At 63.2% G+C, this 27,100-nt stretch overlaps 1 protein-coding gene and 1 long non-coding RNA gene across 51 annotated transcripts in view; one reads left to right on the forward strand and one right to left on the reverse strand.

Annotated features, from left to right (window-relative positions):
* Nucleotides 1–1,875: 1,875 nt before the first annotated feature.
* On the reverse strand, nucleotides 1,876–4,368 carry LOC143695785 (uncharacterized). The gene is made up of 3 exons (XR_013185322.1): nucleotides 4,135–4,368; nucleotides 2,306–2,399; nucleotides 1,876–2,196 (listed from the first exon to the last, which is right to left on the reverse strand). It is a non-coding gene; the product is annotated as an uncharacterized LOC143695785 (long non-coding RNA).
* A 17,153-nt stretch (nucleotides 4,369–21,521) lies between these two features.
* SRCIN1 (SRC kinase signaling inhibitor 1) overlaps nucleotides 21,522–27,100 on the forward strand; it is a 44,505-nt gene continuing 38,926 nt past the window's right edge. For 48 of the 50 annotated variants that reach the window (XM_077190951.1, XM_077190954.1, XM_077190957.1 and 45 more), the window contains exons 1-2: nucleotides 21,522–22,286; nucleotides 26,092–26,375. In XM_077190951.1, the coding sequence (XP_077047066.1) occupies nucleotides 22,082–22,286; nucleotides 26,092–26,375 (489 nt within the window). In that variant the 5' untranslated portion in view covers nucleotides 21,522–22,081. The remainder of the gene's footprint in view (nucleotides 22,287–26,091; nucleotides 26,376–27,100) is intronic. The other 2 variants (XM_077190985.1, XM_077190984.1) reach the window with 1 other exon arrangement.

The following is a 27,100-nucleotide window of genomic DNA, read 5'->3' on the forward strand; positions in this document are numbered from 1 at the left end:
CCCGTGTCCCCCCCGTGTCCCCCCCGGCTGGCTGTGGCTCCATGGGGACGCGCTGGGCCGGAAAAGGCCCCGGTCCCTGCACGATCCCATAATGGAGCCCCGGGGGCGGCTCTGCCGTTAATGCAGCCATGGGGGCGGGGGGGCTGCGGGGGGGCTCCTGACCCTGCCCTGACCCCGCCCCTCCCCCCCGGCTCCTCTGTGACCCCTCCCCACCCCCCTCACCACCCCCCGAGCCCCCAGGGCTGGGGCCCCACTGGGTGGGCGGCACCGGGTGTGTCCCCAAGGCAATGGGCACTGCCGGGCAGAGGCTGAGCCCCTGTCACCGTGTGCCCGCCTTGGTGGCATCAAGGGCCGAGCCCCCCGTGGCTGTGTCCCCGCCGTGTGGGTGACACTGGGTGACACTGGGTGTGTCCCCGCCGTGTGGGTGACACTGGGTGACACTGGGTGACACTGGGTGTGTCCCCACCGTGGTGGGTGACACTGGGTGACACTGGGTGTGTCCCCGCCGTGTGGGTGACACTGGGTGACACTGGGTGACACTGGGTGTGTCCCCGCCGTGTGGGTGACACTGGGTGACACTGGGTGTGTCCCCGCCGTGGTGGGTGACACTGGGTGACACTGGGTGACACTGGGTGACACTGGGTGTGTCCCCGCCGTGTGGGTGACACTGGGTGACACTGGGTGTGTCCCCGCCGTGGTGGGTGACACTGGGTGACACTGGGTGACACTGGGTGTGTCCCCGCCGTGGTGGGTGACACTGGGTGACACTGGGTGACACTGGGTGTGTCCCCACCGTGGTGGGTGACACTGGGTGACACTGGGTGTGTCCCCGCCGTGTGGGTGACACTGGGTGTGTCCCTGCCGTGTGGGTGACACTGGGTGACACTGGGTGTGTCCCCACCGTGGTGGGTGACATTGGGTGACACTGGGTATGTCCCCAAGGCAATGGGCGCTGCCAGGCAGAGCCCGAGCCCCCATCACGGTGTCCCCACCGCACTCGGTCACCGCTGTCCCGGCTGGCACCCGCTGTCCCCGGTGCCACCGTTGCCCATCCCCAGCCGCGCCCTGCCCCTCCCACCTGCCCAGGTGCGCTCACACCTCAAATCCCCTCTTTTCCCCCAAAAAGCCACCCCTCCCTCACTGGGGACATGCCCAAGCGCTGTCCCCACCCCACGCCAGCCCAGGTGACCCCACCAACAACATCCCCGTCCCCCCCTCACCCCCCCGGCGACCCCAAACCTCCGGGGACGGCTCCTCCCTCCCTCCCTCCCTCCCTGCCTCCCTCCCCGTGCGCGCTCCCGCGGGTCCCCGCTGTCACCCGGCGACAGCGACGCGCGCGTGCCAGCGCTGCCGGCAAATCAGCGGAGAAGGGGGAAAAAAACCCAAAACAGCAACACCAGGAAAAAAAAAAAAACCTTTTAAGAGGGAGAGGGAGAGGCCTTTAAGAGGCAGCGCGGGGCCGGGGGCAGCCGTGCCCCCCTCCCCGCGCGGATCCATCATGAGCTAATGTGTTTTTGCCGTTCGTTCGTTCGTTCGCTCGCTCGCTCGCTCCCTTTTGTACCTCGCGGGGCCGCGCGCTCTCCCACGCGCAGCCGGGCGCGCTCCCGGCGCGCTCCCCGCGCCCACTCCCCGCCGCCGCCGCCGCCGCCGCCGCTGCTGCCGAGCTCGGCCGGGCCTGCAGCCCCTTCTCCCCGCAGGAAAGGAGAGGAGGAAAAATAAAAATAGAGGAAAAGCCGCCCCAAAACCCCCAAAAGCGCAGCAACAGCCTCGGCGAGCAGCAATGGGGAATACACCCTCTCAAGGCATGTCACTCTCACTATGTGCATCCATTCTTAAGTAGCAGGTATTTTTTTTTTATTTGTGTGGTTTTTTTGCCTCCCTTTCCTCCCTCCTCCCCAGCCCTGCTTTTCTCGGGGATGCTCGGGGTGCGGTGAGGGGGGCACAAAACGCTGCCGGAGTTTTGGTGGCCGCCCAGCTGTGGCGGGGCTGTGGCGCTCCGGAGGGGCGTGTGACGAGCGCCGGGACGCGGTGACCCCCCCGCCCCTCCGGGGACGGCAGGGCCGCGGTTGTGGGGTCGGTGCTGGCGGCGGGGCCGCTTTTTGGGGGGCGTTGTTGCCCCACCGGAGATGGGGAGCGCTGCGGGCTCTGGGGGCGCTCGGAGGGGGCGGGTTCGTGCCGATGGCCGCTCCAGCCGCCCTGGCCGGGATTTAACCGGGATGTTTTGGTGGCCGAGCCCTGCTGGGAGAGGCCGGGCTCGGGATCTGTCCCCAGCTGGGCGCGGAGGGAGCCGCGGGCTCGCCCTCACCTGCTGCGTTCGCTGTTTCTCCTCGCTGCCTCTGCCGAGACACAAAGGCCAGCGCGAGCCACCGGGTGGCCCCTGGGGCGACATTTTCAGCATCCTCGCAGCACGGGAGGAAAAAAAAAATCATTAAAAATATATATAAATAAATAAATCTGGCTCATCCCGGGCTGGGCTGGGGCGTGGGGGGAGGAGGCGCGGAGGGAAACTTAAAATAACTCCGGAGGTGGCCAGTCCCGAGCTGGCGGAGCCTCCGCGGGGTCCGGGTGCCGCCCTGCCCCGCGCCAGCCCCGCGGAGGTGACAGCGACACGGGCGGGGGTCCCTTTGTCTGCGCTGGCCGCGGGCAGCTCCGCGCTCCCTCCGCTCTCTTTGTTCTCGCCGTGGCACCGGGGCTGGCGAGCGGCGATGCCGCCGTGCCCCCCCAGCCTGGCACCCCCCGGCGGGCACCGAGCTCCCGGGCAGCGGGGCTGGGAGCGGGGGAAGCACGGCCGGAACGGGCGGCGGCGCCCTCGGAGCTGCGCCCCTTCCCGGCCCCCCAGGGGTGACACGGGGGTCACACCTCAGGGGAGGGGGCCCGCACCGGGAGGGGCGTTCAGCCCTTCCCGGGGACCCCAACGCCCCAGCCCCGCGTTCCGGGGGTGCCGGTGCTCCCCAGCCACCCCTTTTGGGGGTGCAGGCACCATCCCGAGGGTTCAGGCGCTTCCCTGTCCCCATCTTTGGGGTGCAGGTGCTTCCCAATCCCCATCTTTGGGATGCAGGTGCTTCCCAATCCCCATCCTGGGGGTGCAGGTGCTTCCCTGTCCCCATCCTGGGGGTGCAGGTGCTCCCCAGCCCCTCTGAATGCCCAAAGGATTTCCCAGCGCTGGCAAAAGGGGCGGGGGGGGCGCTTCAAGGCCCCTCCTGTCCCCCCCAAACCCACGCGGGGTTCAGGGCAGCGCAGCCCCGGGGCTGTTCCAGCCCCAGCGGCGGCTGCTGCCGGGTTTTAATGAGGAATTCATTTCCAACGCGTTAATTATCTCCCACCAGGCTGCCCCCGGCAACGCTCAGCCACCCCGGGAAGGGCTCGGTGCCCCCGGCAGGAGCCCCCTCCCCACTGGGAGCCGCTGGGCGGGACTGGGACCCCTCGGGGGGGGCATAGAGGGGTCCCCGGCCATGGCAGGGCGGTCGCAGCGGGTTTGGGTGGCTTTGTGCAGAAGGAGCTGCGGGCTTTGTCCCCTCCCAGCAGGGTGGGATGGGCAGGGACGGATGCCCACCCTTTTTTTTTTGGAAGTGTTGGTTTTTATGGAATGTCCTGGTCACGGTCTGGGGGTGCTGGTGCCCCTCCTGGGACAGGGGAGGGTGGGGCCAGCCCTGGCTGGGGACTGGCACTGACTGGGAGCTGTGGGGCACTGGTGGGGTGTGGGTGTCGGTGCCAGGCTCAGCTCTGCCCCCCACTCAGGAAAAACGCATATTTCCCCCCAAAATGTGGTTTTCCCTTTAGGAAAAGGGGGATAAAGGTGCCTCCCTGCCGGGCTGCGGGTGAGCCTGGGGCCCCATCCATGCTGGCGTGACACCCTGGTGAGGGTGGCACCTCTGTCCCCTCACACGGTCCCTTCCCTTCCCTTCCCTTCCCTTCCCTTCCCTTCCCTTCCCTTCCCTTCCCTTCCCTTCCCTTCCCTTCCCTTCCCTTCCCTTCCCTTCCCTTCCCTTCCCTTCCCTTCCCTTCCCTTCCCTTCCCTTCCCTTCCCTTCCCTTCCCTTCCCTTCCCTTCCCTTCCCTTCCCTTCCCTTCCCTTCCCCTCTCCAAATTTCCCCAAAATTCCCCCCAAATTTCCCCAAAATGCCCCCATTCCCACCCTTCCCGTGGCAGCGGGGTGCCCTTGGCCCCGGAGTGTCACCCGCGGTCCCCAGGGGCCACCTCGGCGGGGCAGCGCCATCAGGGCAGGGTTTAATCAGAGCCATCGATTGTGGCCATCGATCCCCGCGCCCTGGGGACAGCGGCGACACGTGGCAGCCGCGTCCCATGGCAGCGAGGGCCCGGGGCTGGCGGGGAGGGCACAGGGCCGGGCTGGCACCGTCCCTGTCCCTGTCCCTGTGACAGGATGTGGGAGTGATCCTGGGAAGGGGCGGGAGCTCCTGAGGGAGTGGGAATGTTCATCCTGGAGAAAAAAGGGATCAGGAGGGACCTTCGGAGGTCCCTGACAGGAGCGGACAGGAGGGGACATCAGGCTCTGGTCCCAAGGGACAGGGAAAGGTTTCGAGCCACTGAGGGAGCTGGGAATGTTGGTCCTGGAGAAAAGGGGGATCAGGAGGCACCTTCTGAGGTCCCTGATAGGAGGGGACGGCCAGAGGGGCTGGGCTGTGATCCCAAGGGACGGGAGGAGAGGGAATGGCCACAGCTGGGATGAGAGGATCCCACAGGGCTGGGATGAGAGGATCCCACAGGGCTGGGATGAAAGGATCCTCCAGGTCCTTGCAGCGCTAATCATTCTGTGACCCCATGAAATTCCATGATCCCACAAAACTCGAGCTCCCCAGGATGAAGAGCTGAGGCCCTTTCCCCAAACTCTGTGGGATTCTCCCATTCCAAACCCCCAAATCGGGGCTCTCACCCCCCAAGCCAGCACCCCCATCCCCTCCAGGCTTTGGGGACATCCCAAATCTGTCCCCAGGAGGATTCTCAGTGCTCTGAGACCCCTCCCTTCCCCTCCCTTCCCCTCCCTTCCCCTCCCTTCCCCTCCCTCCCCTCCCTCCCCTCCCTCCCCGCCCTCCCCTCCCTCCCCGTGCCAGCTGCAGGTGCTGCAGGACTCGAGGGCTCTTCAGGCTGAGCCCTCCCCGATCACAGCTCAGGGACAATGAAACTTTGCTGTCAGCTGGTTTTATTTTATTTTTATTTTATCCCTCCCCCCGCTCGCTTTCCACTTTCAGAATCCATGCAAATGATGGGGTTTGGGTTTTTTCTCAATTTTTTAAAGATTTTTTTTTTTGGAGATTCATCTCCAGCAGATGATGGAGAGGGTGGGAGGAAAAGGAAGAGAAGGGAAAGGAGGGGGACAAAAACACTTCGGGGTTGTTTGTGTTGTTCTCTCGCTGCTGAAATGTTCTGATTGCGGAGGCAGAGGAGGAGTTCAGTGATCCGGGAACAGCGAAAAGCTGGGAAATGTGGGAGCTGCATCCCAGCCCCAAACTGGGAAATGTGGGAGCTGCATCCCAGCCCCAAACTGGGAAATGTGGGAGATAAATCCCAGCCCCAAACTGGGAAATGTGGGAGCTGCATCCCAGCCCCAAACTGGGAAATGTGGGAGCTGAATTCCTGCTGCAAACTGGGAAATGTTGGAGCTGCATCCCAGCCCCAAAATGGGAAATGTGGGAGCCGAATTCCTGCTGCAAACTGGGAAATGTGGGAGCTGCATCCCAGCCCCAAAATGGGAAATGTAGGAGCTGAATTCCAGCCCCAAAACGGGAAATGTGGGAGCTGAATTCCCGCGGCAAACTGGGAAATGTGGGAGCCGAATTCCCGCTGCAAACTGGTCCTGTCAGGGTGCGTCGCTGTCCCCAGGTCCTGTCAGGGTGCGTGGCTGTCCCCAGGTCCTGTCAGGGTGTGGCGCTGTCCCCTCCAAAGGTGCCCAGGTCCTGTCAGGGTGCGTCGCTGTCCCCAGGTCCTGTCAGGGTGTGGCGCTGTCCCCTCCAAAGGTGCCCAGGTCCTGTCAGGGGACGCTGTGGCGCTGTCCCCTCCTTCCCCCGCTCCTGCTCCCTCCCCCCGTCCCTCCCCGCGGTCCCGGCCATCAAATCCAGGAGCACTCGGGGATTTTCAGCCCTTCCCGAGCCGCGAGAGCCTCCGAAGGACTCTCAAGGACACGGCCATGGAGCCTTCCCTGCCTTCTCCTCCTCTTCCTCCTCCCCCCCTGCCAAGCCCCGCTCCTTCCCCCGGGAATCTCCCAAATCCAGCCCCGTCCCCACCCCCGAGGGGCTCAGGTGGGCGCTGGGCTCCTCCTCCCCTCCAAATCCCACAAAATTCCCTGCAGAATCCCGGGAATCAGCACTCACAGGGAGCTCAGGCAGGATGGATTCTCTATGGGGTCACATTCCTGGAATTTGAGGGAATTTTTGGCTGCCCCATCCCAGGAAAAATAGCTCAGGAGAGTGAAAATTGGGAGCTTTTCCCAGCTTTTATCTCCCTTCCATCCAAAATTTGGGAAACCTGGGTGTTCCCAGGGCAGGTCCCAGCCCTGAGGTCATGCAGGGGAGGCCAAGATCAAAGCTTGGGAACTCATGATTCCAGTCAGGAATTCACGATCCCAGCTGGAAATTCAGGATCCCAGTTGGGAATTCACAATCCCAGTTGGGGATTCATGATCCCAGCTGGGAATTCACGATCCCAGTTGGGGATTCACGATCCCAGCTGGGAATTCAGGATCCCAGTTGGGAATTCACAATCCCAGTTGGGGATTCATGATCCCAACTGGGAATTCATGATCCCAGCTGGAAATTCACGGTTCCAGTTGGGAATTCATGATCCCAGTTGGGAATTCACGGTTCCAGCTGGGAATTCACGATCCCAGTTGGAGATTCATGATCCCAACTGGGAATTCACGATCCCAGTTGGGAATTCATGATCCCAGTTGGGGATTCATGATCCCAGTTGGAGATTCACGGTTCCAGTTGGGAATTCATGATCCCAGTTGGGAATTCATGGTTCCAGCTGGGAATTCACGGTTCCAGTTGGGAATTCACGATTCCAGTTGGGAATTCACGGTTCCAGCTGGGAACCCAAGCCGGGAGCACCCCCGGCCTTCCCCTTCCCTCCAAAATCCCGAGGAGAGGATTGGAGAGCTCCGTTCTCCCTGGAAAACCAAAGGAGCCACCTTGGCCTCCTCCTTTCTCTTTTCCCCCTAAAATTCCCTCATTTTCACCTCTCAGGTGTCACGAGGGAGAGGAAGGAGATTCCCGCAGGTTTTCCTGGCAGGTTGCAAAACGTGGCATAAATAATTCATCCCCTCCTCGATTATCAAAACAAAGGAATGAAGTGAATTTCCGAAGGATTTTCCACTCACATTCCATGGTTTTTATTGGTTTTTTGTTTCCCCGCTTTTCTCACGCCTCGGAGATGATTTACTCACAGCGGCCGTGAAATTCCTTCCCAGTTTTCAGATCCATCGCCAGGAGCCTCCAAAATCCCTCTTTTTGGGGGTGAAACTGCCCCAAAAATCCAGGGGAAATGGGGATAAGAGGGCTTGGTCAGGTTTTTTATCCTCTGGGGGGATTTTGGGGTGTAGGAAAGGTTGTGGGTCCTTTTCCCACCCTATTCCTGGCAGAAAAAGGGATTTTTGTGGAGTCTGTGTCCCCTCTTGCCCTGTCCTGGTTACCCCTTTCCCACCACTCTTTTATTTCAGGCTTTTTCTCTGTGTTTTGCTTGTTCTGATTAATTTATTTCTTTCCCCCCATCTGAATTCCTGGGAAAACAAACAAACAAACAAACAAACAAACAACAACAACAATAATAAAAAATTCCCAGCCGGAATTTCCCAAATTCATGAATCTCCTCCTTTCCTGTCCCTACCCAGGGCTCCATGGAATTGCGGGCGGGAAGAAGCCAGGACTGTGTTCCCTTTGTTTAAAGTCTCCAGGTCAGTACCGGGGGCCAGCAGCATCCTCCCCTTTTCCCTGGATTTCCCACAATTCCGTGATTTTCACTCTTTCCCTGCCCCTCTCCCCGGAGCCGGGCCCGTGGTGGGTGAGGGCAGCACCTGCAGCCCCAATTTTGGGATGGTTTAAAGGGTCCCACCTGGTTTTTGGGATGTTTTATTAGAGGGTCGTGCCTGGATTTTGGGATGTTTTTAGGAGGCTCCTGCCTGGATTTTGGTCGGCACCTGTGGTCAAGGCGTCGCTTCCCAAACTTTTGGTGGAGGACAGGATGGATTTGTGGAGTTTTGTGGTCCTGGAGGATCCTTGGTGCTCCTGAAAGGATCCTTGGTGATCATCGCGAGGTTTTTGGTGTTGCTAAAAGGATTCCTGGTGCTCCTGGAGGGATCCTTGGTGCTCTGCCTTTTTCCATTATTTTTGGGATTATTTTTGGGATTGTTTTTGGGATTGTTTTTGGGATTGTTTTTGGGATTCAGTGGTGATGGGTTTTTGGGATTCAGTGGCTACTTTTTTTGGGATTCAACAGTGATTTATTTTGGAATTCAGTGGTGCTGCTTCTTTGGGATTCAGCTGTAATTTTTTGGGGGATTCAATCGTGATTCTTGGGGGGATGGAGTGATGATGGTCTTTGGGATTCAATGGTGATGTTCTCTTGGAATTCGGTGCCAATGGTTCCTTGGGATTCAGTGGTGACTTTTTTGGGACTCAGTGGTGATTCTTTGGGATTCAGTGGCGATGGTTTTTGGGATTCAGTGGCGATGGTTTTTGGGGATTCAGAGGTGATTCTTTGGGATTCAGTGGCGGTGTTTTTTTGGGATTCAGCAGTGATTCCTTGGGATTCAGTGGCAATGGGTTTTTGGGATTCAGTGGTGATTCCTTGGGATTCAGTGGCGATCCTTAGGGACCCAGTGGTTGAATGGCTCAGGCAGCTCCTGGAGGTGTCAAACCCAGCACAAGGGAGCACAGCAGAGAATTTGTAGGATCCGTGGGGTTTGGGGAATCTTTTCCAACCAGGAAAGCCCCTCCCGACCCCTCTTTCCCTGCCAGCCCCAGACCAGGGCCCACAAACCCTTGGTGACGCCTCCCGAGTCACGAGCGCCGGGGTGACATCCCGAAGGACGCTGATGTGGGATCAGGAGCGAGAATTATGGAAAAAAACCACATTTTCCCGACCCTTTGGAACATTTTCCCTGCCTCCCGTCTGCTTTTCCGCCTCTGTCTGGGGGATGAAAGCGCCGCCGCGTCCTGGCGGAGGTGACAGCGCCAGCGAGGCCACCGCTAATGGGGACATTAATGAGTTTTGTCTCCCGGCCCCAAAGCGCCTCCTGACCCTTCCCGAGGGTTGTGAACACCTGGAGGAAACCGGCGCCGCTTTCATCCAGCCCGGAAAAACCCTGGAGCAGCCAGGGAGGGGGTGGAGGTGGCTTTTGTCCCCAAAAGTCCCCTGGTTGTGTCACCAAAGTCCTGCTGAAGGTGACAGGAGGGAGCTGGGATGGGATGAGCCGGGAATTCTGTGTGGGAATGGTGGGAATGCTCGTGGCTTCCCAGGGGAAGGGGTGGTGGCCACAGGTGTCCCAGGGCAGGGGACAGGGGAAGGGACCCCTGGGATAGGGGAAAGTGTCCCCATCCCGTGGAGACAGGCTGTCCCCATCCCAGTGGGACACAGAGGGGCTGTCCCCATCCCAGTGGGACACAGAGGGGCTGTCCCCATCCCAGTGGGACACAGAAGGGCTGTCCCCATCCCAGTGGGACACAGAGGGGCTGTCCCCATCCCAGAGGGACACAGAAGGGCTGTCCCCATCCCAGAGGGACACAGAAGGGTTGTCCCCATCCCAGTGGGACACAGAGGGGCTGTCCCCATCCCAGAGGGACACAGAAGGGCTGTCCCCATCCCAGAGGGACACAGAAGGGCTGTCCCCATCCCAGAGGGACACAGAAGGGCTGTCCCCAACCCCGTGGGACAGAAAAATGTCCCCATCCCCTGGTCCCCACTGCCCTCTCCCGTTCCGGGCCACCGTTTGCTTTTTAATTACAATGATCCAATTATTGCTTCTCCCCCATGGGCTTTTTCCTCCCCCTCTTGTAAAATTGCGGCACAACCAGTGGCATCTTCATCCTCCTCATCCTCATCCACCCTGTCCTCATCCTGCACATTCTCCTCATCCTCCTCCTTATCCTCATTCTCCTCTTCCTCCCCATCCTCCTCCTCCTCCTCCTCCCTGGATCTGTCTGAGCTCCCCGTTCCCTCTCTGGGTCCTGGCCCCGTTGCCACCCTCGCTGCAGAAGCTTCAGACGCTTCCCCCTGGGAATTCCGGGCGCATCCACAGGTGATCGACCCCGGGAGAAGCTCGGGGTGCAGTGAAACCAATTCCCCGGTAAAAAATTCCCCTGTGGAAACAATTCCCGGTGGAAATTCCCCGGGATCGGCAGCCTGGAGCCGCTTTTCCATCCCGGAGAGCGGGCTGGGGCCGGCGCTGGCCCTGAGGGATGAGCAGGTGTCCGGGGGCCGGGGCAGCGCCGAAAGCTCCCCAAAATAGAGCCGGGAGCGGGGGGAGAGGATGCGGCCCCGGCTCCCCGCGGCTGCTCCTGCCAGAGCCGCCTGACGGCTGCAGCGTCGTCAGAGCTGTACCTATAATTACTGCACCTATAATTACCGTCTGATGTGCCGCAATTAGAGCCCCCGCCGGCAGAGGAGTTGGAGCAGACAGGAGCGGCCTTGGCTGCCTGAGAGGGCTTCCAGCCCTTACTGGAGCCTTCCAGTCGTTCCCAGGTCCTTCCATCCTCTCCCGGAGCCTTCCAGCCTTCCCAGAGCCTTCCAGCCCTTCCCGGAGCCTTCCAGCCCTTCCCGGAGCCTTCCAGCCCTTCCCGGAACCTTCCAGCCCTTCATGGTGCTTTCCATCCTCTCCCGGAGCCTTCCAGCCCTTCCCGGAGCCTTCCAGCCCTTCCCGGACCCTTCCAGCCCTTCCCGGAGCCTTCCAGCTGTTCCTGGTTCCATCCAACCCCTCCGGCTTCTCCCATCCCTTCCCGGTCTCTTCCATCCCTTCCCGATGCTCTCCAGCCCCTCCTGGTGCCTCTTTCCAGTTCCTTCCAGCATTTCCCAGTCCCTTCCGTCCCCTCCAGGTGCCTCCACCTCTCCTGCCCTGCCGGGAGATGAATTTTGGGAAAGGTGCAAAACCAAACCCTGTACCCGGGATCTGTGGTGTTGGTGGGGATGAGATCTTTATGGGATCTTTATGGGATCAGGGAATGGTTTGGGACGGAAGGACCTTCAATCCCACCAGGCACCATCCCAGCTGCTCCAAGCCCTGTCCAAACTTCACCCCTAAAACCCCAAATCCCCACTCTCAGCAGGGATCCCTCATCCCCAACCACAGGGCTGAGCTTCCCTCCCTCCAAACACCCCAAATTTTATTTTTATCAGTGCAAAAGCCTTACACAAAGCCACAGAAATCCCCAGGAGGGCTGTGAGCATCCCCCAACTCCCCCATTTCCTTCTTCCCTCTCCTATTTTTCCCCCTTCCGTTTCCTCACCCCCATCTGCCCGTGCCCAGTTTAAACCACAACTCCCAGCCCAGTTCAAGCCACAACTCCCACCCCTAGGCGAGGTTTTAAAGCTTTTATCGGAGCCCAGGGCCTGAAATTCACAATAAAACCCAACAAATAGCAATGATTCAGAACCTCTCCGCTGCAAAGAGCCAGACCAGGACCTCAATTAAGCCATTTGCAAATCGTTAATTTAAGAATTGCTCTCGGATGCCTTTAAACCGCTCCCTCCTGCCGCTTCCAAACGGGTAAAGAGCGCGGGGATATAAACGGAGAGGTCGGGAAATGCTGATTTAACGGCTGATTTTGGCACCGGCAGCAGCTCCGGGCGTGACTGAAATCCCGGGGCTGCCTTGGGAGGAAGAGCAGAGGTCCCCAGGTGAGGTGGGAGCTGCTGGGGCGTCCCCAGGGGATGGAGCTGGAGATCCAAACCTCACCTGCCTTGAAAAACTCCATTTATTTCCTCTGGATTTAACCCTTTCCAAACCCCCAGCGATGCCGAGGCTTTTCCAGCGATGCTGGGGGTTTGGAAATGCTTAAATCCAGAGGAAATAAATGGAGTTTTTCAAGGCAGGTGAGGTTTGGCTCTCCAGCAGCATCCCGGGAGCGGGGTGGTCCCGGGGCTCGGAGTGACCCCCTGGATTTATCCCATCCTGCCCATTGTCCCCTGGGAGCAGGGGCAGCCTGGCAGTGGCTCAGCCAGGAGGTTTGACACCTCTCCTGTGGCATTTTGGGGTCTTCCTGCACGAAAAGGGCAGAAAATCTGCAGCTGCCTCATCCCTGGAAGTGTCCAAGGCCAGGCTGGAGCAGCCTGGGGCAGTGGGAGATGTCCCCAACCATGGCAGGGGGTGAACCTTAGGGTTCCCTCCATCCCAAACCCTCCTGGGATCCTTCCAACGACCCCAGAGCTCCGTGAGGAGAGAATTTGTGCCCCCAAACCCCAGCGCTGCCCCTGCTGAGGCTTTTCCCTCTCCCCTATCCCCAAATCTGGGCTCTCCTGGCGCGGCCCCTGCTCCCAGCGCTGCCGCAGCCGCTCCTGGTGCTCCTTCCCCTTCCCCGTCCCACAGGTGGATTTTGGGATATTTTAAGGCAGAACCGGGCACGCATCTCCCGATGCTGCGGCCGCTCTGAGCGAAGTGAGCAAAGGGAACGGGGAGGAGGTTCTGGAGCAGCGGGTTTGGGGCCGTGCCAGGGCGCCGGGTGCAGGCGGTGGGTGCCGGGCGCGCCGGGCGCCAGCCGGGCCCCGAGGTGTTGCTGCAGCCCCGGGAGGCTGTGCCAGGCTCCGCTCGGCTCGGGGAACAAATCCTCGCTTCCCCAGGAGGGGCTGGGTTCCGCCACCAGCTGGGGAGCAAAACCCCGAATCCACGGGCTGATCCAGAGGGTGCTGCGGGAACAGCTTGGGATGAGAGGGCCGTGGGAGGCTGGAGGGGACCTGCGGGTGCCAAAATTCCCTCGGCTCCACCTGGCACCGCTTGGCAGCTCCCGCCTGGGAGCGGCGCCGGGCACTGCCAGCGCCGAGGGCGATGCCAGGCTCGGCAGATGTTGCCCGCGGATCCGAGCAGGCTGAGCCATCCCCGCCACACCTCCGGCTGCTTCTGCTAGGGCTTTGAGGAGTTTTTGGTGTGATTTGAGAACTCAGCAGCCGTCACTTGGCTGGGTTTGATCAGGAGCCGCATTTCCGGGCCCTTCAGCTGTGAAAGGCTCGGAGCTGCGCGGTGCCAAGAGGTTTTTAAGGGTTTTTTTCACTGCTTAACTCAGTTTCCTCCCGATTCGATACCTCACCGGCACTCACAGCCTTCTTTCCAAGTGGAAAAGGTTTTTCTGTCCACCTGGAGAGGGGTTTTGCTCATTCGAGACGCCCCGAGGGCTGGGGCTGGGTCTGGGTCTCCCGCTGGGGTTGGCTCTGCCTGTCCCGCTGTCCCTGTGGCCTCCAGTGCTGCCACCTCCGCCTGGGGGCACAGCTCAGGGATGGGGGCTGAGGAGCGGGAATTCAGGAATTCGGGAATTTGGGGAAGCACCTCCTGATCGGGCTCTGACATGGCAGAGCCAAGGGAATGGGGCACAGCCATCCCTACCTGGGAACACCATCCAAAAATGGGCACATCCACCCCCACCTGGCGCTGCCTACGGGAATGGGGCACATCCATCCCTGCCTGGCACTGCCTACGGGAATGGGGCACATCCATCCCTGCCTGGCACCACCCATGGGCACATCCATCCCCACCTGGCACTGCCTACGGGAATGGGGCCCATCCATCCCCACCTGGCACCACCCATGGCACATCCATCCCCACCTGGCACCACCCATGGGCACATCCATCCCCACCTGGCGCTGCCATCCAGGATTGGGCACATCCACCCCCACCTGGCACCACCCATGGGCACATCCATCCCCACCTGGCGCTGCCTAAGGGAATGGGGCACAGCCATCCCCGCCTGGCACCACCCATGGGCACATCCATCCCCACCTGGTGCCCCCGCCCTAAGCCATGCTGGGCACGGCTGATCCGGCCACGGGCCGAGCTTTGTTGGCCTCCCAGCGTCCCTGCCCTCCTGGGTAACCCCTCTGTGCCATCCCCGCTCGTCCCCCTCCAGCGCTCTGTTTGTCCCCATCTCTGGTGGCCGTGCTGGTGACACAAAGGCCCCTCTGTGCCGCTGTGAGGGCACCGCCTGTGTGAATATTGCTCTATAGACTGGGTGAGGGCACAAAGCCCCGCTGTCTGCGCCAGCTCTGGGAGGGGGCCCGCATTCCTGATCCGTGACTGTCCCACTGTTCCCGACCCAACCCCGATCCGTGACTGTCCCACTGTTCCCGACCCAACCCCGATCCGTGACTGTCCCACTGAGTAAAACAGCACAGAATCTGAAAAAAATATAAAACCTAAAACTTAGGGCATCGTGAGGAGCGCCGGGATTCACTGAGGGATGGGCCGGGAGCGGGAACGGAGCGGGAATGGAGTGGGAATGGAAGGAACGGAGCATCCAGCGGCTCCCCGGGAGCTGCTGAGAGCGAAATCGTGTCCTGGAGCGCAGGTGTGAATGCGGATGTCTCACCCCGAGTGTCGGAGCTGCTTTTAGCAGCTTTTCCCCGGGAATTGCCTCCTGGACACGCTGCGGCTCCAGCGGTGTCACCAGCAGTGGGTGACACCTTTGTCACCACCCTGACAGCTCCGGGTTGTGCCGCAGGGAAGTCACCACCTTGGGAGAGCCCAAAGTGGGGGAAAAACGGGGTTCGGATTTAAATCCGGGCGTTTCCCTCCTTTCCGGGGGGTTCAGGGTGCAGGGAATGGTGCTGGACTCTGCTGGGGACTGTCCCTGCGCTGGCACAGCAATGCCAGGCACGGGTGATGCCGGCTGAGATTTATCCCGGGATAAACCTGGGCGCTGGAGCTGCCCTCGGCTCCTTCCCCCATCCCGTGGCATTTATATAATACATTAGTTTACATTTTTTATATTTCTGTCCACGTGTTAATAAGAGGAAATGGATCTTGTAGTCTTGTTTTGTAATCTTGTTTTGATTGGAGCGTGGCACCTGCAGTACCTGTGGAATGGGGGCCCGCGGGGACAATGGGTGACAGCGAGGTGGCAGCTCATTAACCCCTCATCAGCAGCGCAATCGCAATTAAAAGGTCACCGCATCCTCCCAGCCGGGTTTTCAGGGAAGGACAATTAATCCCCGTCGCGTTTATCTGACGGCATTTTCCCGAGAAAATCTCCGCTCTTTCCGAGTTTTTCCAGTTATAGGGAGCGTCTTCCCTGGAGCTGCGGGTCCTGAGAAACCTCCCGGCCCTGTCCCTGTCCCTGCCCCTGTCCCTGTCCCTGTCCCTGTCCCTGTCCCTGTCCCTGTCCCATCCCTGCCCTGCTGCGTGTCCTTGGTCACCTCTCCTCGGCATTTGTGCATCCAACCTTTCTGTCTCCTTTATTTTTGGAGCAATCCCCGCCTCTCCTCCAGGCAGGAATCAGCCTCGCGTGGATAATATTGGATATTAACAGGGAAAGATTCCGCCGGCCCCAAAGTGAGGGAGAGGAGGGGGGAAAATCCCCCGCGGTGCGTGTGGGGTGCGGGAACCGGCCCAGAGCGCTCAGCTGCGAGGAGAAGGAATTTTTTGGGAAGGTTCCTGGTGTCGTGAGTGCCGCCTGTGCCAGCTGTGACTCACGGCTGCGGCTGCTGGGGAGCCTGGAGAGGCTCCAAGAGGAGCTCAGGGCGCTGGAGTTTCTCCCTTCTTGCCCTGGGCTGGGAATGGGGAGAGCACCTGGCCCTGCTCCGTCCGTGCCTCAGTTTCTCCAGGGTCAAAAATCAGGAAAATCCAAGGGGGTGTGAGCATTCCTGGGTTCCCAGCTCTTCCCACCTGGAGCCACCTGAGCTGCCTGGGGAGGTGTGGGGTCACCGTCCCCGCAGGGGGTTAAAGGTCACCTGGAGGTGGCACTTGGGGACACGGTGACACGTCAAGCACCGGGGGAGTGCTTGGGAGGCTTTTCCAGCCTTATTGATCCCAAGATTCCAGAATTTTTAATCCTGTGGCATCAGCATTTGGACTGAAATAACCCTGGAGGGTCACAGCCCTGTGGGGAGGGGCGAGGTTGGGTTTGGGGTTCCTTTGGCTGGGGCAGCGTCTCCCCGGAACCCTGGGGATGGCACCGTGTGAAACCCCCAAAATGTGGGGGCAGGGATGGGGTTATGGGTGCGGGAGGAGCGGGCTGCGCCCCTCGGGTGTTCGCCGCTCCTCCTTCCTTCGGAATCATCCCCTCACCCTGGGAATTTTGGGAATGGTCAGTTCCATCCATGGGGGTTGTGGCCCGACCCTGCCCGCAGTGACCAGCGCCGTGTCCTGGGGACAAACCCGGAAAACCTCTGGGGACAAACCCAGAAAACCTCTGGGGACAAACCCAGAAAACCTCTGGGGACAAACCCGGAAAACCACTGGGGATAAACCCAGAAAACCACTGGGGACAAACCCAGAAACCTCTGGGGACAAACCCGGAAAACCTCTGGGGACAAACCCGGAAAACGTCTGGGGACAAACCCGGAAAACCTCTGGAATTCCTTCCCGAGCTCCCGGGGGATCGGCAGCGGGCTCACAGCGGGGACATTTCGGGGTGTCAGTGCCCAGGGGTTGGCAGCGCGGTGCCATCAGGGACATCCTGGCTCACGGGACCCTCGGGGCCGGCTCCGGGGCTGGTGGCAGCTCGGGCAGAGCCCCGCGGTGTCACCGGCGGGGGACACGGGGAGGGCAGCGCGACAATCCGGGCGCTGATGGCTCTGCCCGGCTGCTGGCACTGCCCGGCCCATGTGATGCGTTTGAGGGGGCACGCTGACATTTCCAGGGGAAGGAAGGGGGGAAAAAATCCCCGGGGGACCCGCAGGGAGCTCCGGAACGGCGGAAAACAGAGCGAGAACCGTCCGCGCCCAGCGGAGCGAGCGGAGGGACAAACCGGGGGGAAAGTTGCCAGGGCAGGGCCAGGATGTGAGGGGAAGCGATGGGAGCTGGCGGAGCGGCGGGAGCGGGGAACGCCGGCCGTGGAGACGAGCCTGGGAGCCGCTCGGTAGCGCGGGGAGAGGAGCGGGGAGCGCTCGGCAGCAGCGCGGCCTCGCTGCGGCTCCGCTCCCCGGCGCGGAGGACTCGGCGCTGGGTTTGAGCTGGCGGCGGCGGCGCTGGGTTTGAGGTGGCGGCGGCGGCGCTGGGTTTGAGGTGGCGGTGGCGGCGCTGGATGCGAGGTGACAGCCGCCGCACGCCTGCGAGGTCAGAGCTGCGCGATCAGGTCGGTGCCACCCTCCCCTCGCTCGGTAACGAGCCCACCCCGCGTTTAATCAGCACCGGCAGCCAGCGCCGCCCGATCCGGCTGCTCGGAGCCGACCCTGCCGGGCCCGGAGTGTGGCTTGAAATGCCGAAATGCTCATGGAGCCCGTGCCCGGCCCGCGTTAAGCAGATGCGATGAGCTGCGTGTGTTTGTCGCGCAGATCGGCGAGCCGCGCTCCCAGCCGAGCCGCCTGCCGCTGCCCCCGCGATGCTGCCCCGCTGGGCAAAGCAGCCCCCTGGAGCTTCCCCCCGAGCCGCCGCCAGGCTGCGGGAGCCGGGCAGAGCCAGCGAGCCCGGGGACTACCGGCTGCCAGCGCTGCTCGTGGGTATGGACCGGGGGGACGCGGGGACGGGGGGCGCAGGGTCCGCAGGCTCCGGGGATGAGCCGTGCCCTGGGAGTGATGGATGGGCCGGGATGGGGTGGTCCCAGACCCTCACAGGGGGTTCTAGAGTGGCCAGGGAATGGTCCCAGACCCTCACAGGTGGACAGTGCCCAGGGAAGTGATGGATGGTGGTGCCAGCCCCTCACAGAAGGGTCCTGCCCCAGGAAGGGACAGAAGGCCCAGCCTGGGCACAGTCCCAGCCCCTCACAGGTGGGCTCTGGGTGGCCTGAGGGTCCCGGTCCCACACAGGTGGGCTCTGCCCAGCAGCTGATGGATGCTGTGGGCCGGGGGATGCCCCAGCCCCTCACAGGCGACCTCTAGGGTGGCCTGGGGACGGTCCCAGCCCCTCACAGGTGGGCACAGATGGCGTGGGCTGTGTCGTGCCCGGCTCTGAAGGGAGAAGGAGGAGGAGGAGGAGGCAGAGGGCTGCAGGCAGCTGCTGCTGCCCTCCTTTTGCTTGACTAAACCCCGCTCTGGCTGCCGCTGGTGGGAGGCGGCGGGCGGGGGGGCCGTGGCTGAGCCCCCGATGTGCCCGGCAGGGCAGGATGGGGCAGGAGGGGACAGCAGGGCGCACTCAGCGGGCCGGGGGTGGCACCGCGCTCGGCCTTGTCCTCGTGTCACCCGCGTTGTCTCGAGGTGGGAGGTGCCACCACCCTGCGAGGGACCGGCTCGGTGTCGCCGTGCCCTGCGGCCAGGGGGATGTGTCACATGTCCCCGCAGCGTCCGTGTCCCGTGGCTGCTCAGGCTGACAGCGAATCCTTGCAGGATTTCACCCCGTGTTTTCCATCCCTGAGCACGTTTTCCTGCCGAGGCTCTGAGATATTTTTCTCCCAGCTTTTCTGATTTTTAACGAGCTGTGACTAACCGGGCTGGCACGGCAGGCGGTGACCAAGCACCAACGTGCTACCTGTGCGCCCAGAAATAGGGGCTGCTCTCCCCACCCCCGCCGGGAGCATTCCCGGCCCCCCACGGGACACCCACCCAGCCTCTCCCAGCCTCTCCCACGCCTGGCAGGGCCCAGCTGCCAGCAGGAGCCATCCGAAGGGGCAGTGCCACCCAAATCCTGCCTGGAGGGTGCGGGAGCACAGCTCGGTGCTGTGGATGGAGCTGCTGAGCGCCGGGGTGGGCTCCGAGCCCATCCTGGGGGTGGCAGAGCCAAGATTTGGGCGAGTTGGGTCTCCTGTGCCAAGGATGGAGCTGGCTGTGGGATTGCCGTGGTCCCAAACCCTCTGAGCCAGGAAAAATCCCCTCCCCGAGGGCTCCCTCGTGGAATTGAGCCCTCTGGAGATCCAGCCTGGTGGGGCAAAGGGTGGGCCTGGCTTGGATCCCTCCCCTCGTGGCTTCCCTGCGAGGGTTCGTCCCTCATGGAGTGGGATTTGGGATGCCAAAGGCCCCGTGCCCGGCTCTGGGCTTTGCCCTGGCAGCTGCTGGTGGCCACAGGCCAGGCTGGAAGGTCTCAGTTCCTTCTGCTGCTCCTTCCCGTTCCTCCTGTCATGGAAGTCTGGATGGGATTTTGGGAAGGAATTCCTGCCTGAGAGGGTGGGGAGGGGCTGGGATGGAATTCCCAGAGAAGCCGTGGCTGCCCCGGATCCCCGGGAGAGTCCCAGGAGCAGCCTGGGGCAGGGGGAGTTGGTTCTGCTTCTCCAACCGAACTGACACGGCTGAGTCACGGCCCCACGGCTGAGTCACGGCCCCACATCCTCACCTGCCCCACACGGAGCCTGCCAGGCCCCAAAATCCTGGGAAAATCCTTTCAATTCCGACCATTCTGGGTTTGACCCCCTCCCCTCTCAGCAGCCCGACCCGTGTCACTCCCTTCCGTGCCTCAGTTTCCCTGTGCCAAGGGAGGTCCCCGGGCCATTCCCATGGCAGCTGCCAGGTCCTGGCTGTGCCGCGGGGGTGGGGACGAGACCACAAAGCTCCTTCTGTGGGAGCCGCCAGGAGCTGGCCAGCCTCGCCTCGCCTTTATTTTTATCCCGCATCCCCGGGCTGCTGGCGCGTCCCCAGCCCTGCCAGCCGAGGATGTCGCCCTTGCCAGGGCACGCAGGGCTCCGTCCTCCTCCTCCTCCTCCTCCTGGCTCTGCCCCGGGCAGGGAAGTTTTCCGTGCTCCAGGAATGCCCCGGCTCAGCCTCTGGCCAGCGGCCGGACACGGAGCCGAGGGCAGCGGGAAGATTTTCCCGGCTCTCCCAGCTGGATTTTCTCCTTCCCTCATTCCCTCTGCCCCTCATCTTTCTTTGGCTTTCCAAGGGAAGCAGGAAGATTTTTCCCGGCTTTCCCAGCTGGAATTTGCCCTTCCCTCTGCCCCTCATCTTTCCTTGGCTTTCCGAGGGCACTGGGAAGATTCTCCCAGCTCTCCCAGCTGGAATTTGCCCTTCCCACCCTCTGCCCCTCATTTTCCCTTGGCTTGCTCCTTGCTGCACGGCCCCAGGCGAGCATCCAGGTGTGCCGGCCCTTCCCTTGGCACTGGATCCCCGGGATTTTGGGAGGTGAACTCGTCTCCCGTCTCCATGTGGGCGCGTGGGCGCGATCACACCCGGCGAGGTGGGAAAAGTGGCGGCTGCTTTTTCCAGGGTCGGCCAGATGGGATTCCTCCCCTCGCTCCGGTTCTGACAAGTGACATGCAGGATTTATCCGCGGGAAGGAGCCGCCTGGCAGGGCAGTGCCACGGGGCGATGCCAGCTGAGCTCCTCCAAGCTGCAGCCTCGGGCCGAGCTCCGCGTCCCGGAGCAGCTCCGGGGCGGGAATTTGCGGGGTGCGGGCGGGAGAAGGCGGCGCCCGGGGCTGGGAACGGGCAGGATCCCAGGATTTCACGCGGAGAATCCGGACTGGCACCGTGAGCGGGCACGGTGCCCCTGCCCAAAGCCAAGCGGGATCTGTGGGGTCCCGTCTGGGAAGTTCCCAATGGAGCTGTGTGTTTGTGGAGCAGGGGGATGTTTGATTTTCCGCTGTTCCGCTGGAATTTGGGAGTGAAAGGCGCGGCGGGGAGCCCGCTGAGCACCGGCAGGGATCCTTGGGAAGGGGGGGATGAGGCGGGAGAACAATTCCCGCATCCCGGGGGACATCCCGGAGAGGTTTGTCCCCTGCTGGGTGCTCACGGTCCCCTGCGAGTGGCCTTGGCTCTTCCCAGGGGATTTGGCGGCCGCTCCATGAGCCCGGCAGCGAGGGGAGGGTGGGGGATTCTCACCCCGGTCGCCGGCAGCTTTCGCTCCTGCGTCGCTGTGAGAGGGACAAGGACACCCTGAAGTCCCCTCACTTTCACATGCCCTGGGACGGACCCTGAGTCCTCCCCGCTCCCGGCAATCCCGCAGCCCCAAGGCTGGAATTCCCTGGGAATTCGCTTTAAGTGGCCAGATCCGGCCAGGGTTGGCCCTGTCGGGGTCGTGGCGGTGGCAGGAGAGGGGACACCGGTGTCCCCCCGGTGTCACCTGCCGTGTCCACGCTCCTGGGCTTGCGTTTGCTCGGAGAACTTGAGCATCTGGGCAGCTCCCAGCACCTTTTGGGTGTGAGGGCAGGTCCTGTAAGGCGCTTGACCATCCCAAAATGAGTGGACACCACGGTGGCCGAGCCAGGGACAGGGACAGCAATGGCTCTGCCGGTGACTCTGAGCCACCTGGCGTGGTGGGATCTCCCTGCCCATGGCAGGGCTGGGATCTGGCTGATTTTCCCACCTCAAACCGCTCCATCATTCCCTGATTTCCCGCAGGCCCGGCTCTGGCAGTGCGCGCATTCCCAGGGCCGTCTCTGCAGCACCACACGAGTTAAACCGCGCGGCGCAGGAGCTCCCCCCGCTCTCCCCACGCCTCCTCCCGCCCCCGGCGGCGCGGCACGGAAGGGGTTAGCACCGGGCAGGGCTCCGGGAGCCGGGCGGGCTCGCTGGGCGCCGGGCAGTGCGGCAGTGCAGCCTCCGGGAGGAAGCGGGAGCATCCCGCTCTTCCGGCCGCGCTAATGGCCGGGCGCGGGGGAGCCGCATCGCTCCGAGGGGCTGCCGCCCTCCCGGCTGCCTCTCTCCCCAAATGCACTCCCCGCCTCCCCTCCCCTCGCCCCTTTTTGTGCGAGCGCTTTCTCGGGCGATTTTGCACGCTCCGCTGATCGCTCGCCGCGACCCGCGCGAGGTTTCGCTGCCTCATGAAGATTTATGGGACTGCAGTAATAAACTGGGTTTGAGACGTTCCTCCGGATGATAAAACCCCGCCGAGCCGCTGCTAACGGGGGGATCCCAGCCGGATCCCGCAGCCGCTCCGGTTTTTGGGGCCTTTCCCTGCCCTGTCTCTCAGGAGCTCCTGCCAGCGCCGTTCCTGAAGATTTCCACCCAAAGCGGTCTCTCCGGTCTCGCTGTTTTCCCGGGAAGGACGCGATGGCCGTGCCCTGCTAGCAGCCCGGGGCTCCGGCCCCGGCACGGGTGACACCTCTGCTGGCAGGTGGGGACGATGGGTGGATGAATCGGCAAAGAGAACCGCGTTCCCTCAACCTCCCTCTGCTCGGAGAGGGGCTGGCCCGGATCTACCGCGGCATCCTGGCCGTGGTGGGAGCCCTGCGCCCGGCCAAGGAGCCGCCCGCAGCCCCCGCCGAGCGGAGCGCTGCCCCCTCCGTGCCCCCGGAGCCGCTGCCCGGCCGCCGTGGGAGCCGCGCTGCGCCCGCGGGTAAGCGAGGGGACGGTGCCGGGGCGGGGGACGCGGCCCGCAGGGTGTCCCCGTGGGCTGGGCCGGGCTGGGCAGCGCGGGCAGGCTCCGGGCAGGCTCTGCCACCCCAGTGACCTACTTGGAAGCAGCCTCGGGAAGCACTTTCCAGGGATCTGCTGCGGCCGTGCGGGAACCGCTGCATTCCTGAACTGCTGCAGGAGGAGGAGAAAAAAACTTTGTGGGGGATTTGAGGTGGAATTATCGCCAGGAGGGAAGGGTTAACAGCCTTTCCTTCAGCCTGGCCCTGAGGGTTTTCAGGTTCATTTCCCCAAACGAGCCCCCCAGGCTGTTTCCTTGCGGGACCATCCCTGCCCGCTGCGGGCGGGACCCCCTCTGCATGGGATCTCTGGTGGCATCTCCGGAGCGCTGACACGAGGCCAGCGCGCGTGGCTGTGGCGACTTTTCCTCCCCTGGATCAGAACATTTGCGATGGGCTCACGGATCAGAACCTTTGCGATGCTGCGGGGTCGGGGCCGCCCCGTCCTGGCTGGCCCCGTGTCCCGGGGATGGATCGCGCAGCGGATGCGGCGCAGCGCGGGCTGGAAGCGCCCCTGAGGGGGTCCAGCTCCTCCGTGCCCCTGTTCAGATCATCCCTGGGAGCGGGCGAGCGGAGCTGGCGCGTTCCGCTGGCGGAGCGTGTGATTAGGGAGCGGGGAGCTGCATGCTGATGGCGGAGCGGGAGGGGCCGGGAAGGAGCTGCGGACGCGGCCTCAGCCCCGCGCTGCTGCGGCGGGGCTGGGGCGGGCACCGGGAGGTGGTGGCGGGGAGCAAACCCCCTCTGTCCCCCCAAAAATCCCCGTCCCGGCTCGGCTCCGGGAGGGAGACGCGCTGCAGCTCCTTCTGCTGCGGCTGGCGGGGCTCGCCTTCATCCCCATCCCCGGGCACAGAATTCCCGTGGGACGGGAGGAATCCGCGAGTTCTGCGGCGCCCCAGGGATGGTTTTGGTGGCCTCGGAGCACAGCGGGGCTGGCCCCGGCTCCGATCCCCCACCCCGAGCAGGCTCCTGGCTGCTCCCGAGGGTGCTCCGGACCTTTCCAAGGGCTCCGAGGCTGTGGCTGTGCGGGGTGTCGGGTGCTGGGTGCAGCTCCTGCCCAAATTTCTGCTCTGGGGTCGCGGAGCCTGTGCTGGGGAGAGCGGCCGAGGCCGGGGAGGAGTTTCCCAGTTTGGATTTGCATTTCCCAGTGAGGACCGCACGTTGTGGGGCTGTGACGGGAGCGGGGAGAGGGGCAGGCGGCTCCTGGGGGTCGCGGGGGTTTCAGGACGAGCTGCTCCAGCGGGATTGCCCAGCAGGGCTGGAATTCGGCAGCCGCTGGGAGCCCGGGGCGATGCCCTGCCCGTGTCCCCTCGGCCCCCCCTGATGGCAGAGGGGAGCCGGGACTGTTTGGCATGGTGGAGGTGCCACTGTAACCTCCCCGGTGCCACCGTGACCTCCCCGGTGCCACCTTGTCCTCCCCGGTGCCACTGTGACCTCCCCGGTGCCACTGTGACCTCCCCGGTGCCACCTTGACCTCCCCGGTGCCACCTTGACCTCCCTGGTGCCACCTTGTCCTCCCCGGTGCCACCTTGTCCTCCCCGGTGCCACTGTAACCTCCCCAGTGCCACCTTGTCCTCCCCGGTGCCACCTTGACCTCCCTGGTGCCACCTTGACCTCCCTGGTGCCACTGTGACCTCCCTGGTGCCACGGGGACCCGGCAGAGCGAGGGAGGGACGGGATCTTCAGCTCTTGCCACATTCCAGCTCCGTTTTCTGGGAAAAGGGGGGGACAGCCCGGCCAAGGTGACATTTGGTGGCAGAGCTGGGAGGGACGGAGCTGCACCGGTGGATTTTGGAGGAGGGAAGGCTTTGGGATGTCCCCGTGGCGTTTGTGAGCACGTGATGTCCCCGCTGGGCTGGTGACAAAGCCGCTCGTGCGACCTTGAGTGGAGGAATCGCGGCCGTGACCCCGCTGATAACGCTTTCTTATCAGTTTGATATCAAACTGATCTGCCGGGCTCATGAATAATGGAGGGGGGGAAAAAAATTAAGGGAAAAGGGGAAAAAACCTCGCTGTGGTTTGTTTGCCGGGAGCCGAGGAGGGAAGGCACAGGCAAAAGCGGGAGAAGAATTGGATGAATTATGGATCAAGGTTAAAAGGGGAGCAGGAGGAGGAGGCTGAGCCCCGCAGAACGAGCTGCGAGATTCACCAGTGGTGGCAAAGCCAGGCCCTGGCCTCGGGCCAGGCTGGCACCGCTCCAAGGACTGGGGACAGCGGCTCCCGGATGGTGTGAGACCCCCAAAGTGGCTTTTTGGGCTCCTGGAGCCGCCCCGCAGAGGGCACGGGGCTGGGCAGGGGCCGGGGGCTGCGCGGTGGCCTCGAGCTGCGGGCACCGAGGCGGTGCCAGGCGCTGGCAGCGTGCGGGGACTTCCAGGCATCCATCGGCTCTGCAGCTTCCCTGGAAGTCAGATCCCAGCGTGCTCGGAATGAATTATGAGCGAAAGGACGAGTCCCTGTCACCTCTCTGCGCCTGGGACCCTCTGTCTGTGCCCTCTCCCGCCTGCCTGGGCCGGGCTGAGCCCCGGGAAGGGTTTGGGATGGGGCAGAGCATCCCAGGGATGCCGGGGTTGGTGCACAGGGTTGGGCTGAGCCCCGGGAAGGGCTCGGATGGGGCAGAGCATCCCAGGGATGCCGGGGTTGGTGTTCCCGGGCACCGGAAAGGGGCTGGGATAAGGGAGAGCATCCCAGGGATGCCGGGTTTGGTGCACAGGGCTGGGCTGAGCCCCGGGAAGGGTTTGGGATGGGGCAGAGCATCCCAACAATCCCGGGCTTGGTGCCCGTGGGCCTCTGTGAGCGATGGCTGCGGGATGGGCACTGAGCCCCCGCCGGGGTCTCTGGGGGGACATGGGGGTCCTGCCCCCCCTCTCTGGGGGGCCATGGGGGTCCTGTCCCCCCTCCCCGGTGCCTGCACACACCACCTTCCCCCCCCCCGCCTGGTTTCATTTTCTTTTCGCTCTGTCCTGTGTCCGTGTGCCCCCGTGTGTCCGTGCTCCGGAGCCGTGTCCGTGTCCCCGTGTCCCCCGTGTTTCCCTGTGTCCCCCGTGTCCCTGTCCCGTGTCCCGTCTGTGCTGTTTTCAGTGGCCCAGCGCTGTTTCATTCCCGTTTCGCTCCGATCATCGCGGCTTTGGTGGAATCCCAGCCCCTGCACCCCCCGGCCCCTCCATCCCCGCTGTCCCCTCATCTCCTGCCGCGTGTCCGGGAGCGGGGACAGCGCGGCCACCGCAGGGGGACGAGCCCGGCACCCACCTCCTTCCCCGGGCACCCCTCTGAGGGGTGATCCCACTCTGTGCACCCCTCTGAGGGGTGATCCCACTGTGTGCACCCCTCTGAGGGCCGATCCCATTGTCCCCACCCCACTGAGGGATGATCCCACTGTGTGCACCCCACTGAGCGGCGATCCCGTTCCCAGCAAGGCTCTGCCATCTTTCCTTGCTGAAATCCCCCTCCCCAACCCCAAATCCCAACCTTCAACCTCTGCCCCATGGAGAGGATTGCCCCTATCCCTGCCCCATGGCTGGGGACCGTCCCCCTCCCTCTGCCCCATGGCCAGGGATCATCCCCCCCTTTCCCCATGACCAGGGGCCCTCTCCTGACCCCGCTGTGCTCTCCTGGTGCCCACGCAGATCCCGAAGGGACAAATCCCCCCCGCCCCACGGCTGGGACCGTCCCCCCTCCTGCCCCATGGCCAGGGACTGTGCCCTGACCCCGCTGTGCTCTCCCGGACCCGCACAGATCCCGACAGGACGAGCTCGCACATGATCTCCGCGGACGATGCCGAGTACCCGCGCGAGTACCGCACCCTGGGCAACGGCACCCGGCGCTTCTCCAACGTGGGGCTGGTGCACACCTCGGAGCGCCGGCACACGGTGATCGCCGCCCAGAGCCTGGAGGCGCTCACCGGCCTCCAGAAGACGGAGATGGAGCGCAAGCGGGATGCCTTCATGGACCACCTGAAGAGCAAATACCCGCAGCACGCCCTGGCGCTGCGCGGGCAGCAGGAGCGCCTGCGGGACCAGGTGAGGGCGGTGGCCCAGAACTGGGGGGCTGGGAGTGCTGGGAGGAGCGGGATGGAGGGGAAAGGGAGCGAGGGGGCGGTGGGTGTGTGTGAAAAGGGGGGGTGGGCGCGGCAGTGATGGGGGAGCGTCCTCCGGGGGTGAGGAAGGGAATGGTCCTGCGGTGAGAGAGGGAATATTGCAGGGGTGAGGAGGGGAATCCTACAGGTGTGCGGGAGGGGATTCTCCAGGCGTGAGGGAGAGAATATTCCAGGTGTAAGAAGGCGAATATTGCAGGGGTGAGGAAGAGAATATTCCAGGGGTGAGGAAGGGAATCTTACAGGGGTGAGGGAGAGAATTCCCCAGCCCTGAGGGAAGAATCCCCCAGGTGTGACAGAGAGCGCTGTGTGTGGGGAGCAGAACCCCCAGATGTGGGGAGAAGAACCCCCAGGTGTGGGGAGAACCCCCAGGTGTGGGGAGCAGAACCCCCCAGGTGTGGGGAGCAGAACCCCCCAGGTGTGGGGAGCAGAACCCCCGAGGTGTGGGGAGCAGAACCCCCCAGGTGTGGGGAGCAGAATCCCCAGGTGTGGGGAGAACCCCCAGGTGTGGGGAGCAGAACCCCCAGGTGTGGGGAGCAGAATCCTCCAGGTGTGGGGAGCGGGGGCCCCCAGGTGTGGGGAGCAGAATCCCCCAGGTGTGGGGAGTGGGGCCCCCCAGGTGTGGGGAGCGGGGCCCCCCAGGTGTGGGGA

This window comes from Agelaius phoeniceus, chromosome 26 (assembly GCF_051311805.1).
Source record: "Agelaius phoeniceus isolate bAgePho1 chromosome 26, bAgePho1.hap1, whole genome shotgun sequence".
NCBI lineage: Eukaryota > Metazoa > Chordata > Aves > Passeriformes > Icteridae > Agelaius > Agelaius phoeniceus.